Source organism: Ursus arctos, chromosome X (assembly GCF_023065955.2).
Source record: "Ursus arctos isolate Adak ecotype North America chromosome X, UrsArc2.0, whole genome shotgun sequence".
Taxonomy (NCBI): domain Eukaryota; kingdom Metazoa; phylum Chordata; class Mammalia; order Carnivora; family Ursidae; genus Ursus; species Ursus arctos.
Genome location: NC_079873.1, coordinates 92,911,635 through 92,929,686, shown reverse-complemented (window position 1 = coordinate 92,929,686; position 18,052 = coordinate 92,911,635). Strand labels below are relative to the sequence as shown.

General features: G+C 48.2%; 1 protein-coding gene across 7 annotated transcripts in view; it reads right to left on the bottom strand.

Annotated features, from left to right (window-relative positions):
* The window catches only part of IL13RA1 (interleukin 13 receptor subunit alpha 1), a 76,576-nt gene extending 59,267 nt beyond the window's left edge, over positions 1–17,309 (bottom strand). For 4 of the 7 annotated variants that reach the window (XM_026478876.4, XM_057313818.1, XM_057313817.1 and 1 more), the window contains exons 1-4: positions 17,070–17,309; positions 11,030–11,169; positions 3,603–3,741; positions 1,748–1,868 (exon numbers count right to left, since the gene is read on the bottom strand). In XM_026478876.4, the coding sequence (XP_026334661.2) occupies positions 1,748–1,868; positions 3,603–3,741; positions 11,030–11,169; positions 17,070–17,154 (485 nt within the window). In that variant the 5' untranslated portion in view covers positions 17,155–17,309. The remainder of the gene's footprint in view (positions 1–1,747; positions 1,869–3,602; positions 3,742–11,029; positions 11,170–17,069) is intronic. The other 3 variants (XM_057313821.1, XM_026478883.4, XM_026478877.4) reach the window with 3 other exon arrangements.
* Positions 17,310–18,052: the final 743 nt, after the last annotated feature.

The following is an 18,052-nucleotide window of genomic DNA, read 5'->3' as shown; positions in this document are numbered from 1 at the left end:
AACTTACTTTTTATCCCTGGGCATGATATCATTTTCCTTTTTAAACGTAGATACCAATCACTCATACATTGCTGGTGGGAATGTAAAATGGTACAGCCACTCTAGAAAATAGTTGGCAGCTTTCTATGACACAAAATATGCAATTACCATGTGACCCAGCAATTGCACTCCTGGGCATTTCTTTCAGAGATATGAAAAGTTATGCTCACAGAAAAACCTGAACATGAGTATTTTTAGCAGCTTTGTTCATAGCTGCAAACAATTAGAAACAACCAAGCTATCCTTTAATGAATAAATGTTTAAACAAACTGGCACACATCCACAGAATAAAAAAAAAAATGAACTCCTGATACAACAACTTGGAGGGACCTCAAGGGTATTATGCAGAGTTTAAAAAAAAAGTTGGCCTCAAACAGTTATATGCTGTGTCTATTCTAGTAACATTCTTGAAATGACAAAAATATAGAGATGGAGAACAGATCAGTAATTGCCAGAGGTTAGAGATTTGGGGGAGAGGAAGGCGGGGGGGGGGGGTGCAGAAGGGAGGAGGGTTTGGGCATAAAATAGTAACTCAGGGGATCCTTGTGGTAATGGAACTATTCTATATTTATACACGTGATAAAATTACATAGAACTACACACACACACACACACACACACACACACACATCTCATACACATAAGTGCATGTGACACTGGTGAAATCTGAATAAGGTGGGTGGATTGTAACCACAGCAACTTTCTGGTTTTGATACTGCCTTCTAGTTATAGACCATGTTACCTTTGGGAGAAACTGCACGAAGGGAGCACTGGGATCTCCCGGTATATTTTTTGCAACATCCTGTGGATCTACAGCTAATTTTTAAAGATATTTTTAGAATGAAGACACCAAAAGCAGGTGCACCTTCCACTGAAGCAAACTGCCCATCGTCTTGAGTTTGTAAAAACAATATGTGGTATATATACCCAATGGAATACTACTCAGCCATAAAAAAATGAGATCTTGCCATTTGCAACAACACGGATGGACCTAGACGGTGTTACGCTAAGTGAAATAAGTCGCAAATACCATATGATCCCAACCCCTATGTGGCATCTAAAAAACCAAACAAACAAACGCACTCTTAAATACAGAGAACAAACTGGTGGCTGCCAGAGGGGAGGTGGGTGGAAGGCGGGTGAAACAGACGAAAGGGAATAAAAGGCACAAACTTCCAGTTATAAAATAAGTCAGGGAGATGAAAAGCACAGCACAGGCAATATAGTCAGTGATGTTGTAATAACGTGGTGCTGACAGGTGACGACTGCGCTTATTGTGAGAAGCACTGAGTAATGTAAAGAACTGCTGAATCGCTACGCTGTCCCCCCGAAACTAACATCACATTGTACGTTTATACTTCAATTAAAAATAACGACAAATAGGGGGTACCTGGGTGGCTCTGTAAGTTAAGCGTCTAACTCTTGGTTTCTGCTCACGTCATGATCTTGGGGTGGTGAGTTGGAGCCCCGCATTGGGCCCCACGCTCAGCAGGGAGTCTGCTGGAGACTTTCTCTCTCCCTCTGCCCCCCCCACCCGTGCACTCGTGCTCTCTGTCTCAAAATAAATAAATAAAATCTTAAAAAAAAATGACAAACAAAGCCCCAAAACCAGGTTGTTCTTTTCTCGGTTTCGGTTTTTAAGTAGGTTAGATCCCAATGCTCCCCAAACAGCCAGTCCTTCCCCCGCACGCCTCCTGTACACACTCACCAATAGTAGAGGGTATAGTTGGTGTCAGGACTTGTCTTCCGTCCGGGGAGCCAAGTACACTTCATGTAGCTCAGGTTGTGCCAAACGCATTGCAGCTCAGTCACCGCGGACTCAGGATCACCTAGAACAGCCAGCCGAGGGTTTAGGATGCTTCTCTCCCTGTCAGACAAACCCACCAACCCCGCTGGGGCACGAGGGATGGTGAGAGCACTCTGCCGCGAAGCCAACCCCTCATCTCTCATCCCATTTTACCCAGAAGGCACCCAGGATGGAGAAAACCCAACTCTAACTCGTTACAACTTTCTCTCTCACCTCCAGATCCCAAGCAAATATCTTTCCTATCACTGAGGGACCCTAACTTTGTATTCCTAACTGGAGAGAGAATTTCAAGGTCAAGTACCATTTCAATGGTAGGAAGTGAGTATGGCGTTTCCTAAATGAATGTGGAAACGCAAACAACCCATATATCTACCTGTCTTTAAAGAAAACAAGTCTATTGAGTTAAAACTTACCTTCTTGTTTTCTGACCAATACTAACACATCTTGTTTTAAAGACTAAACACACATTTCTCCTGAAGCAATCTGGGGGAAAGTGAGCATTAATACAGCTCTTGGTAGTTGTTTACTGTGTGTTAAGACTTTAGGAGCCATATCGTCTTTATCATCTGAAATCTCTACCTTAATAAAGTCTCCTGAGTTAAGGCATCATGTCAGGATTCTTAAAGGGGTATTATCTGGAGGCATCATCAACCATTTTACTGTCATAACACGATTTAGGCCTTTTCAGATTATTTATTAAACTTCTAAAGAAATGCGAACGGGGGAGGTAAGTTGTCTTAAACCAGGCTCCCAGCCTCGTGGCAGTACTGAATTCTGTAATTCTACAAATGGGACTTCTTGATCCGTGCAAGGCAGGGAGAAGGAATGGCCTGGAGAACAGGCCACATAGCGCTAAGGTTTGGAAGTGGGAGAGATGGGACCCTCCAAACAAGGGGCAACATGGGATTAAGAGATGATACATATCCTGCATTTGCTCTTCCCCGGGTGCTATTCTAAGCACGTCCCCCGTACTGACTTCCGTAATCGTTTCCACAGTCTGGGGAGACAGGTACTACCATGAACCCCATTTTACAGATGAGGAAAGAAGCGGGTAGGGGGGAAGTCATCTGCTGAAGGTCCTGCAGCTATTAGTTGGCAAAGCTGGGACTTAAACTTGGACATCTGGGCTCCGGGAGCCCTGCCCTTCATCAGTATAATCTCCTTCCTGCTCGCAACCCAAGTGCCAGAAGGAACTGGGTGATGGGCGGGAAGGGGACGGGGGTGGGCCACCATGACCAACCTGACTACGTGACAGCTTTTCCTAGGGCTCGTCCTGAACTGGAGCCACGCCAGCAGGCCTATTTTCCTTTTCTAACATCTTGTATATCAAGCTAATCTTTCTATCCAATGAGGAAGATAGTTTTTTGGATTTTTTTAAGGCACTGGACCTGTAATCTGAAACCTACAGCAACCCACTCAGTTCCCTTCCTCCTCATAAAATGGATCAGGGTACTAATCCATGCCTTGCTCGCTTCCCAAGATAAGCTTCTGAGGCTCAATTTAGGGAAGGGTGTATATGTGTGTCTATCACATGCCAATTGTTAAATGCTACAGAACTCTGAGGCACAGTTATTGAAGTCGTGAGCACCTCGAAGGCAGGGACGTCCTCGTATTTATCACCTACTACGCGTGCCCAGAACTTCTCAGACTCGGCAATTATTTGAAAATTGAATGAATTAACGAACACTGAACATAAACATATGGATAATTTGCATTTATCCCCCAAGTACCAACAAACAGTGCTTTCGGTTGTTACCTTCCGGGGGCGGGGTGCACTTCTCCACCAAAATGCTAGGATTGTCACTTTCATTGGTGCTGCACTGGGACCCCACTTGCAGACAAATCCTCTCGTTCAGGGGCACTTCTTTTGAACGATGGGTTTCAGGAGCAATTTTCTAAGGTTAGGAAATTGTAAAAAAGCATTGCTCTAGCAAACATACAACAATACACTTAGGTAATAAAACAATAGCATGTTCAAATCTGTGGGGAAAAAAAAGGAAGGTTATCAGATGACAGATGGCATAGATCAGTGACTCTCAACCCGAGGTGATTTTGCTCGCCGCCGCCCCCCCTTCCCGGGAACGAGTCTGGCCGTCACAACTGAGGAGGGCGCTGCCACCAGCGTCTAGCAGGTAGAGACCAAGCATGCTGCTGAACTCGCTTCAGTGCACAGGAGAGCCTCCCTTCCCCCCACAGCAAAGAGGGATCCCGCGCCAAATGTCAGTGGTGGCACCGCTGTGAAATCCTGGTATGGATAACAGACAATTTCCCACATTTTAAACGTATAAACATCACAACATTTACTATCAAACCTACCATGCTAACACATCAACTGTCTAAAAGCAGTTTGAAAGGAAACACAATAAGATTATCAAAATTCAATTCCTAGGGGCGCCCGGGTGGCACAGTCGGTTAAGCGTCTGACTCTTGGTTTTGGTTCAGGGTCGTGATCTCAGGGTCATGAGACTGAGCCCGGAGTCGGGCTCCATGCTCAGCCCGGAGTTGGCTTGGGTTTCTTTCTCCCTGGCCCTCGGCCCCTCCTCCCTGTGCTCCCTCTCTCTCCCTCCCTCTCTCTCTCAAAATAAATAAAGAAATCTTTTAAAAAAATTCACTTCCTAACTAGATGCAGTATACTATCAAGATCAAGGGGAAAAGTGCTTTAAGAATCCAGTAACCCTGGTCACCTCTGAGGCTAGAAAGTAGAGGAGGGCCTGAGGACCAAAGAGAGACTTTTCATTAAACATCTTTCTGTACTGTTTGACCTTTCTGACTACCTCCCACAAACGCTTAACCTATTTAAGCGTTGTTATATGCACTGACTATCCCACACTCTTATTCTGGAAAGTAGATGGGCTTTGTGGAACTACAGAAAGCCAACTTACAGGGGCGCCTGGGTGGCACAGCGGTTAAGCGTCTGCCTTCGGCTCAGGGCGTGATCCCGGCGATCTGGGATCGAGCCCCACATCAGGCTCTTCCACTATGAGCCTGCTTCTTCCTCTCCCACTCCCCCTGCTTGTGTTCCCTCTCTCTCTGGCTGTCTCTATCTCTGTCGAATAAATAAATAAAATCTTTAAAAAAAAAAAAAAAAAAAAAAAAAAAAAAAAAAAGAAAGCCAACTTACAGACAGCATACAGATGTAAATCACACATCTGGTCATTACGCTTTAGAATAATGAGATTAGAGGGCTCTTTAGGAAATTAACATTTTCCCAAGCTGACGGAATAATTAAGAATGAAGCCGCTTTTAATCAGGGCTCCAAGGAGCTTCCTGTTTTGCAATGGTTTCTGACTCAAGTTGGAGATAGCGTTTCCTTCTACGTACCTACTGACGGCTGTGAAGTGGAAAATCTGTCACATTTACCTCTATCGGCTCCCCCAAGGAGCTACTCCGCCATGTCGCAGGCCTGCTGTCAGTGGAGCATGAGAGCAACTGCGAGATACTTCCAAAACCAAGACTTAAGGATGCCCTCAGCGAGGTAGCAAGCAAACCAACAATGAATGAATCATAGCAAAGACATGAAAAAAATCTCTCTAGAGAGACTGAATAGCTCTTAGGCCTAGGCAAGACAGCACTCTGAAAAGGGAGCCAGCTGCTCAGCCCTGAAGAAAAGACAAAGAAAGGTGCGTGAGCAAGCTTCTGGCAGGGAGAAAAGAGGGGGATTTGGCCCCATGGACATGAGTACTTCTGTCCCACCGCCTACCTTCAGTGAGATGTCTAGCTACTCTTAGCCAAGTACATTTTCACAACTAATTTCTGAATCCTTCACAAGAAACCTGTTTATCATTTGGCTTTCTGTATAGTTGCTGCCTGCAGGGATGGAACACACCAGTTATGCCAACAGAAAGCTTTCTAGAACGCTTTTTCGCCGTGATCGTTCTCGTGGCAAAGTAAGGAATTGGCCCTTGAGAGATGAATGTGTGCTGAGGAAATGAGGGTTCTCAGCCTGTGAAAGTGCAGACCAGTCCCAGATCACGGTAAACGGTAGCAAGAAAATTCCAAGTGCAAATTTCACCGTCACAATTTTACCAAACTCAAGTCCCACAGAACCCTGAAGGAGCCACCCTGACCCAGAGATCCTCGATAATTCTTGTTTGGAAGCTGCCTCTGTCCTTTGAAGATACCAGGGGGAACATGTATGGTTAAATGCCATAAATTAGAATCATCATGGGAAAAATCCCAGTTCTCTTATTATATTAGATATTATTCCAGTGAGAGGGTTGAAGAATTTTATTACACAAAGATTTTTATGATAATTGAATTTTTTAAATTAAAAAAATACTTTAGTACTTAATCTGAACCTTGTCCTTGGGGCATACAAATAATAACTCAGAAAAGAGACAGTAGGCGGAAAAACAAAATAATAAAACTCTCTTTCAGGGGCGCCTGGGTGGCTCAGTTGGTGAAGCGTCTGCCTTCAGCTAAGGTCATGATCCCAGGGTCCTGGGATCGAGCCCGGTATCAGTCTCCCTGCTCAGTGGGGAGTCTGCTTCTCCCTCTCCATTTGCCACGCCCCCTGCTTGTGCACTCTCTCTCTCTCTCTCTAATAAATAAAATCTTTAAAAACAATCTCTTGCAAAGTTTAAGGTCAATAACATTAAACTGGCATGAAAAAAGTAGACACCCCAACTGTCCATGATCACCGAGTCCAGCACCTATCAGACAAGGAACTAAATCCCTCCCAGCAGATCTTGATGAGGTACAGCTGATGGCTCCCAGTGACTTTCAGCCGTGGTGACTCATTCCCCTGGTAGCTGCTATATGACACTATGCTCCACCCCTGGGGGAATCTGGGCTTCTTCGAAAATTTATCAAAAACCAAGGCCAGAGTCCTGAACTGGTCCCTCCCCTCAGGACCAATGTTCATTTGGCTGGATCACACCTTTCCCAGTTCCAGACTCCTTTCTCCAGAGACCAAAGGGGTCAGCCTCAGCTTCTGCCTCTCTGGATGCCTGGATAGAACAACCGCTTTTTAATTTATTCACCTACTGAGACTTGTTTTCTCTGGGTGATGAAAGAGATCTAATCTGATGCCAAAGCACAGGGATCAACAGTCTTTTAACAACAACAAGCCAAAAAACAAAAACAAAAACAAAACTTGATGCCAGATCCTCCTTCTGCTTGCCGGATTGGGAAACTAGTAGATACTGCTAAAACAATGGTGGCGGACAGCCACTTAAAACTAACCTTGTATTTCAGAAAAAATCATCCATGAGTCCCCAGCTCTCCTTTTCAGGATCCTCCAATTTGAAGATTGAAAGTGACCTCAAGGGTTTATCTCATTTAGCGACTCAGGAGGGTTAGATGGTTGCATAAGCCCCCCTAATATGTACAAACGATCTGAAAGCCACTACTTCAATACCCTTCAAAGCATAGACGCCCCAGTTCTGTCTGATGAGGGTAATGCTTTGTCCAAAGGATGCAAAGGGGAGGGGGCGCCTGGGTGGCTCAGTCGTTAAGCGTCTGCCTTCGGCTCAGGGTGTGATCACCGCCTTCTGGGATCGAGCCCCACATCAGGCTCCTCCGCTATGAGCCTCCTCTCCCACTCCCCCTGCTTGTGTTCCCTCTCTCGCAGGCTGTCTCCATCTCTGTCAAATAAATAAAAAAATTTAAAAAAAAAGGATGCAAAGGGGAAAGGGAAATCACTCCTGCCGTTCACCGTCAGCCTCAGGATTGTAAACTTCAAAAGGTTAGCCAGGCAATCTCCCATCATTGACTCGGAGGGATAATCTGTGTTTATCACGAGTGCAGCATGGACAGCCATCAGCACTGTCAAATGGCTGGAATATAAAGGAGCAGGCCTGAGGCAGCGGTCACCCTTCGCGGTCTCTATCTGGTCTCTTCAGAGGCAAAATGGAGGGTGATATTAGGTTGAACCACATGACCTAAAGAAGCAACAATTTCACGTGATTCAACCTGACAATAATAATAATGATAATAAAAGCTGACGACTATTCAACGTTAACATGGCGCCAGGCACATTACAAACATCATCTCCGCGAATATACGCACCCTTCACACGAAGTAGGTCCTACCGCAGCATTTTACAAACAAGGAAATGGAAGCTCAGAGAGGTTAAGTGACTTGCTCAGGGTCACACACCTCCGAAAGGGGAAGAGACAAATGTTCAAACCCAATTCTGTCTAATTCCACTGCCTCCTCAAGTTACTTTCAAGTCTAAATTTCTGTATCTATACCGTGGAATGAGCCCCATTTCTAGGCTAGATTACCACCATGTCTACCAGATCAATTCTCGGGTGGGTTCGGCTGGCTAATGAACGTGGACCTGTTAGAAAAAAAAGGTGACTTCTCAGTTTCAATGAGATACTTAGGCGAAGGACTTAAAGGTCTTGCCCAGAATTTCTCGAGGCTGAACTAGAAAAGTTGCCACCAAGAATCCAGATGCCTACGGCCCCTCCTCAGGAACAAGAGGAAGCCAACCGTGTAAAAAGGGGAATTCAACTCCTGAAAGTATTACAGGCTTCTGCGTTGAGAGCGTCTCTTTTTCTGTTTGTTTGCTTTTTTCAAGCGAAGTATAACTGACCTACAATGTGATATTAGTTTCCGGTGCACAACATAGTGATTCGACATTTATATACCTTACTCGGTGATCCCCACGGTAAGTCTAGTTACCATCTGTCACCACACAAAGTTATTACAATATTATTGGCTATATTCCCTATGCTGTACTTTTCATCTCTGTGACTTATTTATTTTTTAACTGGAAGTTTGTATGACTTAATTCCCTTCACCTACTTCACCCATCCCCCCCCATCCCCTGCAACCACCAGTTTGTTCTCTGTTTCTATGAATCTGTTTCTGTTTGGTTTTGTTTGTTCCTTTTGTTTTTTAGATTCCACATGAGCGAAATGTTACGGTATTTGTCTTTGGTTCCATCCATGTTGTCACAAATGGCCACATTTCATTCTTTTTTAATGGCTAAGTAATATTATATATTATATATGATATATACAATATATACCACATCTTCTTTATTCATTCCTCTATCAATGGACACTTAGGTTGTTGCTTCTATCCCTTGGCTATTGGAAATTGGCCATCATAAATAACGCTGCAATAAACACAGGGGTGAGTATATCTTTTCAAATGAGTGTTTTCATTTTCTTCAGGTAAATACCCAGACGTGGAACTGTTAGAGCATAGGGTAGTTCTATTTTTAATGTTTTGAGGAACCTCCATATTCTTTTCCATAGTGGCTGTACCAATTTACATTCCCACCAACAGTGCAAGAGGGTTCCCTCGTCTCCACAGCCTCGCCAACACTTGACATTTCTTGTCCTTTTTTTTTTTTTTTTAAGATTTTGTTATTAAGTGATCTCTACAGCCAATGTGGGGCTCAAACTTAGAGCCCTGAGACCAAGAGTTGCATGCTCCACTGACTGAGCCAGCCTAGGGCCTCGATATTCCTTGTCTTTTTGATACTAGCCATCCTGACAGGGATGAGATGATTTATCTCATTGTAGTTTTTTTTTTTAAAGATTTTATTTATTTATTTGACAGAGACAGCCGGGAGAGAAGGAACACAAGCAGGGGGAGTGGGAGAGGAAGAAGCAGGCTCCTAGTGGAGGAGCCTGATGTGGGGCTCGATCCCAGAACGCCAGGATCACGCCCTGAGCCGAAGGCAGGCGCTTAATGACTGCGCCACCCAGGCGCCCCTCATTGTGGTTTTGATTTGTATCTTCCTGACGATGAGTGATGCTGAGCATCTTTTCACGTGTCTGTTGGCCATCTGGACATCTTCTTTGGAAAAATGTCTATTCTGGTTTAGAGAACCTCCTTTAAAATGCAAATACTTCTGGGGTGCCTGGGTGGCTCAGTCGGTTAGACAGCCGACTCTTAATTTTGGCTCAGGTCATGATCTCGGGGTCCTGGGACTGAGTCCCCTGTTGGGCTCCACGCTCAGTAGGGAATCTGCTTGATAGTCTCTGTCCCTCTCCCTCTGCCCCTCCCCACTGTACTCTTTCTCTCTCTAATAAATAAATAAATCTTAACGAAAATTAAAAATAAATAAAATGCAAATACTTCTGAGGAGACTCAGGTCTTTCTCAGTGAACACCTGAGCCATAATTAACACCTCAGCAGAAAAGGGGCAAGAAAGGCGGAGTAGCAAGTTTCCCGCAAGAGGAAGAACCCTTTCCAGCCTCACCTTATTAAGCTTTCACATACATTTGTCGTGTCCCAGCAAGCCAGGGAAGTGAGGAGAGCCACACTTTACACGGCAGGACCCTAAGGCTCAGAGAGGTTAGGCAACTTACCCAGGCCACAGAGACAGCTGAGGGGTCTGCCAACTAGAACCGAGTTCTCCTGACTCCCCGTGCCACCAAGCTGCGTGAACCCGACGATCTCGCAATGCACTGAGCCAAAGCCCTGTCACTAGCAACGACTCCTCATTCAGCCTCCTCGCAGTCCTGGACAAAGTCAACCCCAAAAGTCCCTGACCTCTCCCCTCACTGAAAGAAGGCATAGAGATAAAAAAAAAACAGTTTTGGACAGATGATCTGATGCTTTGAAGAACCTGTCAATTAGAAGGGGCTACAAACCAATCAGGCCTGAGCAAAAATTCCGTTGAATAAGACGATCATAAAGAATCTGAAAGGATCCAATCCTGTTAACAAAAACTCACTCATGCCAGTTGACCACATGTGCCTGGGAGGCTGAACGTTCCCCTCATTTTTCCTCAGGCATCGGGAAACCTAGGCAACCCTATCTGCCACGGACGTCTTATTTTTTCACTTGCCGTGTGGCCATTTACTCTGGTATCACATGGTTCTTGCCTATCTGCGTGCACGCTGTCTGCGAGACGGTGAACGTGAAAGCTCCCTGAGAACCTGGAAGTGTGGTCTACATACGAGGCCCCAGGCAGGAACACAGGAACACATTTTAACATAATTATTTGTTGAGTGCCTAGTAGATAAAAGATATCTGGTATTTCCTAACAGAGTAATCTCAGTGCATTTGATTATCAGATAATGAGCAAATATTTTCAAATGTTTAAATGCTCAGTTTTTTTCCAACAGTCTTTGCAGTCATTTTCCCAGGTACAACTGGGACACGACCCAAAACAAAATTCCCACTTTGAAGTAAGATTAGAATTCCGTTTATTCTTGGCTCCAATTCATAGCGTTCACTTTACCTCATCAATGCAATACGTTCCAGAACGCTTACCTTATCCTGCTTGTTGTCAAAATGACTAAAATACCGTAAGGTGCAATTCGGGCTGGCTCCCTCTGGAGGATCCCATGTCCATATGACCGTGCAGAGGTTTTCAACAGAAACACTCAAATTCGTCACAGGTGGCTGAGTATCTGCTCAAATCAAGCACAAGAAAGAAACTGATCAACACCCACCAGTGTTTTTAGTGGACCATGTAAGCCATTCCTCCCAGTCCTAGAGGCCCAGAATAATAAACCTGAGTGAACAACAGCTAACATTATTGAGCCAGGCACTGTCCTAAGAACTCTCCACACTGGTCCCCGGCTCCTCACAACCATCTTGCGAGACAGGGACTATTGGCCTCATCTTAAAGATGAGGTGGCTGAGGTCAAGAACACTGAGTCACTTGCCCCGTGTCCCTTAGCTCACAAATGGCAGAGCTGGGATACAAACCCAGAAAGTGTGCCTCCAAGGCCACATTCTTACCTACCTCCTATGGTGCGCACACGGGGAAGAGCGTGGTTGTAAACTGCCGTTTCCCTCCTGCAGGAATTTGGGGTTCCCTAGGCTTGGGACCTACACCTCACTCAATACAGCCACTTTGATCTCAGCAGCTCTACGGGTGAGTTTAAGCAGCACATCTTTCATCAGGCTTGCTAACGTGACCTGGTAACTGTTTTTATAACTTTTCCAAAGAAGTACTGAGAAAGATTTAATAGTCCTTGTTGTTCCCCTGAGGTCTGACACTAAACAGCTGGGACTGTAGTGTTGACTAATCTGAAGAAGGGAGAGAAGAGGAGAAACTGAACCAGTGTCTTACAAGTGTGTTTCATTTGGAGAAAACCCACCACTGCCTCTACCAAATAAATAGTGACTCTATTATTTTGGACCCAGCTCTATCATCGGGGAATGTAGTTTTCATGCTTCTGCCAAAAACAGGGCAATACACAGAGCGGCGGCTGGGGGAGTGAGACATCATTTCAAACTTTGCTGACAGCTCCGGCCACCAGGACTACCAAAATCATCCCCCAGAAACTAGAGGAGGAACGTACACGGACTCTGTCCTATCTCTGCAACTTTTCTGTAAATTGAAAATTATTCCCAAATCAAGTTTATTAAACTAATTAAAAAAAACCACAATCCTTCCAAACAGTCCAACGTTGCAAACTTAATCATTAGTAATTACTTACAGGCCGCAGATGTCTTAATCTGTCAACCCGCAGAGCTGTATTTTTACACTCTATGCCAACACCCTGGAGTACACTGGGCCTCTTACATAATCTGTAAATACTTGTACCATTACCTTCCACTTTAACTGAACAAAAAATTCCTTTTGTCCCCAAAGAGGAGCCCCGCGGGCACTACATAGCTGGCATGTCCCCAAACGCCAGTTTTATTCATAGTAGCCTGCAAAGGCCCTGGACTCTCCATATTCATTCCCTCTTTCCCAACTCTTGTACCATTCGTTTTTCCATAAGGCTGACCAAAGGCCCAACTGTGGGGAGAAGCAGCCCACAGCAGGACCAGCAGAAGCAGAAAATTCCTACTGCTCCGCATCAAAACCCCGCTAGCGTCTGGAAGCCCCCACGGCTCGGGCAGCTGCTAACACGAAGATTCGATTCGAAGCGATCACGGGCAAGTCCAGCTACTCCATTTTGGTCTTTCTAACATCACACGGCTGAAACTTCTGAAGACAAATCATCCGTCAGCTATAGAGCCTCTAATAAAACCTTTGTTCCGGGGCACCCTGGGCGCCTTAGTCGGTGGAGCGCCGGACTCTGGGTTTTGGCTCAGGTCGTGATCTCAGGGTCGTGAGACAGAGCCCCGTTTTGGGCTCTGCGCTCAGCATGGAGTCTGCTTGAGATTCTCCCTCCCTCTCTCTCCGTCCCCCCGCCCCCGGCTCTTTTTCTCTCAAATAAATAAATCTTAAAATAAATAAATACATAGATAATAAAAGAATTACAACTTTGTTCCTCCTGAAGACTACCATCTATTTTAGGCTTATCGGCCTTATTCCGTACTTTCCAGAAACAGAGTGCAGCCAACTTGCTGACGCCCTACCTTCCTATCCCCACAAAAAAAATTAAAGCCCTGATAATGAAAAAAACGTTACCTATTCATGGTTCACATACATCACACTTCAGTTTTCAAGGCGACTTGTAAAATCTACTTTCTAACCTCAGTATTTTGATAGAACAATAGCCTGTGTGATTTCCAATCTCTCCAATGGGTTTATTTTTCCCCCATCTGTTCTGAGGTGCCTTTTAGTCAAATCTTCCAATTGGTTTGCATTTTTGGCTATTTGTGGCTATCTGCCATCCTTTCCACCGCCCCCCAGTGGTTCCTTCCATTTCCCTTGAGATTTTTCTACTTCTTATACTTTAAAATATGCACGCACACACGCACACACACTCATCCTGAAACTTTAAATACAACCGCCAAACGTTTAAATATATGTGAATCCGTGTGTCTACGTGTACAACACATTGAGATATGTACATAAATAAGCGGTGACTGTTCTCGTGACGATCTCGGACAGCTCCTCACGTGTGAGACGTAATATAATTTCAGTGCAGTGTAGGCTTAAGAGCGTGGACTCGGGAGCCAGACTGCCTGAGCTCCGGCCCCAGCTCTGCTACTTACTAGCTGGCAAGTTACTTAGCCTCTCTGGGCTCTAGTCTTCTTCCGTATAACACAAGGATGAAAATAACAACATCAGAAAAGGGTCATTTTGAGGATGAAATGAGTTAATACCAAGATAAAAGGCTCAGAACAGTGCCTGGCCCGGAGCGAGTGCTAGGTAAATGTTAGCTCTACTTTCTTTCTGAAGAAACAGAACAGCTCTCCCCAGTTGCTTTGGTTGTCTGTGAATCGGATACGGGTACGTGCCCGCAGCCTGTAAGGCAGAGCAAGTGAGACATCTAATTTCAACCACTTCTTAGAGGCTGATCACTGCCTTCCGAAAGGGGAGAATGGGCAGGTGGCAGGGACTCCAGTGGGTGGCTCCCCCCAACTCAACTTCAAACCTCGAGGGAGTCTATCGCCTTCTACTCAGGCACTGGCATGGCCGGAGGTCTTTCTAATAAGGCATGTTGCTTAGAGATTCGGTGTTGCTCTCTCCCATTCCAACCCAGGGGCTGGCAGAGGCATGCGTATTCCGGGAAAAGTTAAGGAAATCACAACAGTCATATATGAGTCACTGCCTCCTTCCCTTACATCTCGTCAGTCATTGATGTCTGTCCCTTTCTTCTTGCAACATCTCTCGTAATCATCTCAATCACACCAGCGTGTTCAATCACACCAGCGTGTTCTGCTGGGCCCCGTGAGGCAGGCTGACACCAGTTAAGCCATGGCCCCCCGACAGCAGGCATTCACAACACATCTGTCTAGGGGACATCTTCAACCCTGGAGCCCTGCGTCGCTTTACACGCCAGTGATTTCTGTCACCCGGTCAAGTCTCCCTGCTCGCTTCTCCTCCTCTGTCATTTCCCTCACGCTGTGCCCCGCTCAGGGCCCCCGTGGGCAAACAAACCTCTTCGGCCCGGATGGACTCCGCCAACACACCCTCTTGCCAAACCGGGCTGCTCGCTGCCCGCAAAGGAGCACCCTCTCCCCTGCACTCCTGGGTCTCTGCTCCTGCCGTTCTCCCCCACCTAGGAAGAACTTCTCCACCCACTCAAATTCCACCCATCCTGGAGGTCTAGCTCAAGTTTTTACCACTTCCACGCAACTACCAGCCCTCGCAGCTCTGCCTCTTCCGGACGCCTAGAGTGCTTATGGTTTGGACCACATGCTGTGGCAGTTGAAAAGCGTGTCCCCAATACACGATCAGTCACTTCATAACAGATGACCTGTACATCCGTTCATGGGTCCCAACCAATCCTGCCCTGCTACTCTGGGAGGGGCCCAGCTCCTCTCCCAGCCAAGGACTTCCCTACCTTCGACAGAGGGAGGCACTGAATACAGTGGTCAAGGGCATGACCTCTGGAGTCAGGCCACCAGGACTGGAAGCCTCGCTCCACTCTACCATAACACACGAGACCTGGAGCAAGGCTCTCAACCTCACCGCGCCTCCGCTACCTCAGGGGGGCTCACAGCAGTGCTGTGACAGGTTCTGTGTAAAGATTCAAAGAGAACATAAGAGAAAAAACTCAGAACACTGCGGGGCACAGAGTATATTAAACACTATATAAATGCTAGTTGTGGTTAGTAAGACATGCCACTATGTGGGCGAGCAGCCTAAACAGATGAAACAGAGCTGGTAACCTAATCACTTTTATGAACAGAGAAGATTAGAGCTAGGAAGAGCCCTCAGAACTTACAGATTCAAAAACTGCCACGTGAGCACGGGGAAATGACTAGCCCAGAGCCCCACAGCTGGAAAATGTCAGAGCACTAAAACTTAAGTCCCCTGTTTCTTTCTCCTTGCAATTCTACCAATATTTCTGATGGGAAAAAAGTTTCCGCATTCTAAGTAACCAAGTTACCAATGAACCGCTGAGACAAAACTGATTAAGTTGGGGGTTGCTGGGTATTATCTAGAAGGCCAGCTGTTGTTTCAGGTGTGTGGGGGAGTCTGTAGGAGGGAAGGTGTTGGAGCACGACGGTGAAAATCAAGAGCCTAATGAGTGGGGTGACCCTCAACAAGTCCCTTCCCTTCTCTGGACTGAACTTCTTCATATGATTACGGGAATCAGCTCTCCCCACCTGAACTGGAGGCACGTGGGGGGCGGCAAGGATTATGCCCTACACTCTAAAGTTCTACGAGAACCCCCAGAGCCTGGCTCAGAGCTAAACAAAGCAGACACCTGAATAATTATTAACTGGAAACTTCAAACCTGCCTCAGGCCTCCTCCCCTTTAAATGCCACCTTTCCAGTAAGGGCTTCGCACTTCACCCTATTTATCATGACAAACCCCTTCTGGGCTTCGTTCTTCTTCATTGTACTTGGCGCCATCTGACATACCTGATAGTTTACTCCCACCCCGGGGACTCTGACAATAGCACAGAAGCTGTACAGGGCAGGGGCTTGGTCTGTTTCACTCACCCCTGCATCCTTAGCCCCTAGAACACCGCCTGGCATAGAGCAGACTGCATACGTTTTGTTGACTGAATCAATAGAGGGCATCAAGATTTCCCAACCAACATTTCAACTTGGGTTTCAAAGCACAAACACATTGGTGAAAATGCAATAAGCAAATTGTGGGTGTTTGTGTCAATATGGTAATAAAACCTCTCAAATTTGGCGCTACCATCGTCACCCAACGTGGCCAGAAGTCCTCTCGAGCCGGGAGCTGTCGGTGAGGAAGTCATTCTACTTTTCACGGTAGAACTCTGCCCGGTTGATTAATGGAAAGTTGCCGCCCAGGGTGAGGGGTATATGCGAACTCCCGGGAGTACCTTGGCAACTATTCTGTAAACCGAAAATTATCTCCAAATATAAGGGTCATTAAAGAAAACAAAAAGGCATCCACGGGATGCTGCTCCGGGTTTCCCAAACGGATTTCTCGAACGCCAGAGGAGGCCATGGCCCTCACGTCCTTTTTCTCCGAGGACCGGGGTCTTCAGGAGTTCCCTTCAACTCCCCCCCGCCCCGCACTCGACCGGCGAGGTCCCCGGCAAGGAGCCCCGGGGCGATCCCGGCTCGCCCGGACCTCGGTCGCCGATCCCGCCGCCGGCTGCTGGCCCCCGCATCCCCTCCCGGGCGACGGCCCGGGTCCCGACCCGCCGCCCTCCGACACCGCGGGCACTTTTCTCTCCCGCGCCTGGGTCCCGGGCTCCTCCGCTCTTCCCGACCACGCGAGGGAAGTGCGGCGGCGAGTCGTCGTCCAGCTCCGCCGCCGTCACCGCCGCCCGCTGCCCGCCGCCCGGGATCGCCCCGTCGCTGCCGGGTCCCCCACCTCGAACCGGGCGCCGGAGGCTGCGGTCCCCGAGCGCGGGGCGTCGTGAGGCGGCCCCCCCAGCGCCCTCCGTCGCCGCAGCCCCCGGCCCCTGTCGGCCGCCACCGGGGCCGCCCCCTCGGTCGCCGCCCCGGGCCCGCGGCCGCACTCACCGGTGGGCGCGGCGCCCCCGCCTCCGCCGCCGCCGGCGCAGAGCAGCAGCGCCCATAGTCCGCAGAGCCGCGCCGGCCGCTCCATGCAGCCCCTCTCCTCGGAGCCCGGCCGGGCTGCGGGGCTCGGCAGTCTCCGCCTCCTTCGCTCCGTCTCCCACTTCCCGGCTCCGCCGTCCGGGAGACTGGGGGCCGGCGCAGACCGGAAAGGCCGCCCCGCCCACCCGCCGCAGGTAACCCGAGCCGCCAGCCGCGGGCGCGGGCGGAGGGGGCGGGGCGCCGGGGCCTCTCCCCCCCGCCCCCACCACCCGCGCTTCTCGCGCCTCCCGCGCCTCGCGCCGCGCAACACCTGGCCCCGCCGCCGCCCCGCGCAGATCCGCCCCGGCCCCTCCGGAGCCCCGGAGCCCCGGCTCGGCTCGGGCCAGACTGAACTTCCTCGAGCACGTAGCGGCCCAGCCCCAGCGCCCGCCGGTCCCGCCCTCCGCGCGCCCGAGCCAGCCCCGGCCGGCGTCGCCGCGGCGCTCAGACCTGCGGGGCCTGGGTCGCGCCGGGGCTGGGCTCCCCCCCTGCGCCCCGGGTCAGGACCACCGACGGGAAGGAGCCTTGGCCTGGGAGTCCGGAGAAGCGGCTCCCAGTCGTCGGCCTCTGAGCCCGTTTCGAAACTCTGACTCCAGCCTTCCTAATCCCAACCCCACCTCCCCGGGTGGGCTCAGGGCCCAAGACCCAAGAGGAGACTTAGCAGGGGCGTGCTTGGCGAAAAGGCCGGAAGGTGTATTGGAAAGCTGGTAATACATAATGTTGGGCGGAGGTGGGGTGGCAAAATTTTAAATGTGAAGGACAATGCCATACTATGTCCAGTACTTGCATTCTGAAAAGCACACAACCAACTTTCTACATATTTCTTTTTCACGGGTTCAGAAGGTGAGTCAGAAGGACACCCGTTGAATGCAGAAAGTGGGTGACAATGAAGGTCAATGAGGCTGGGG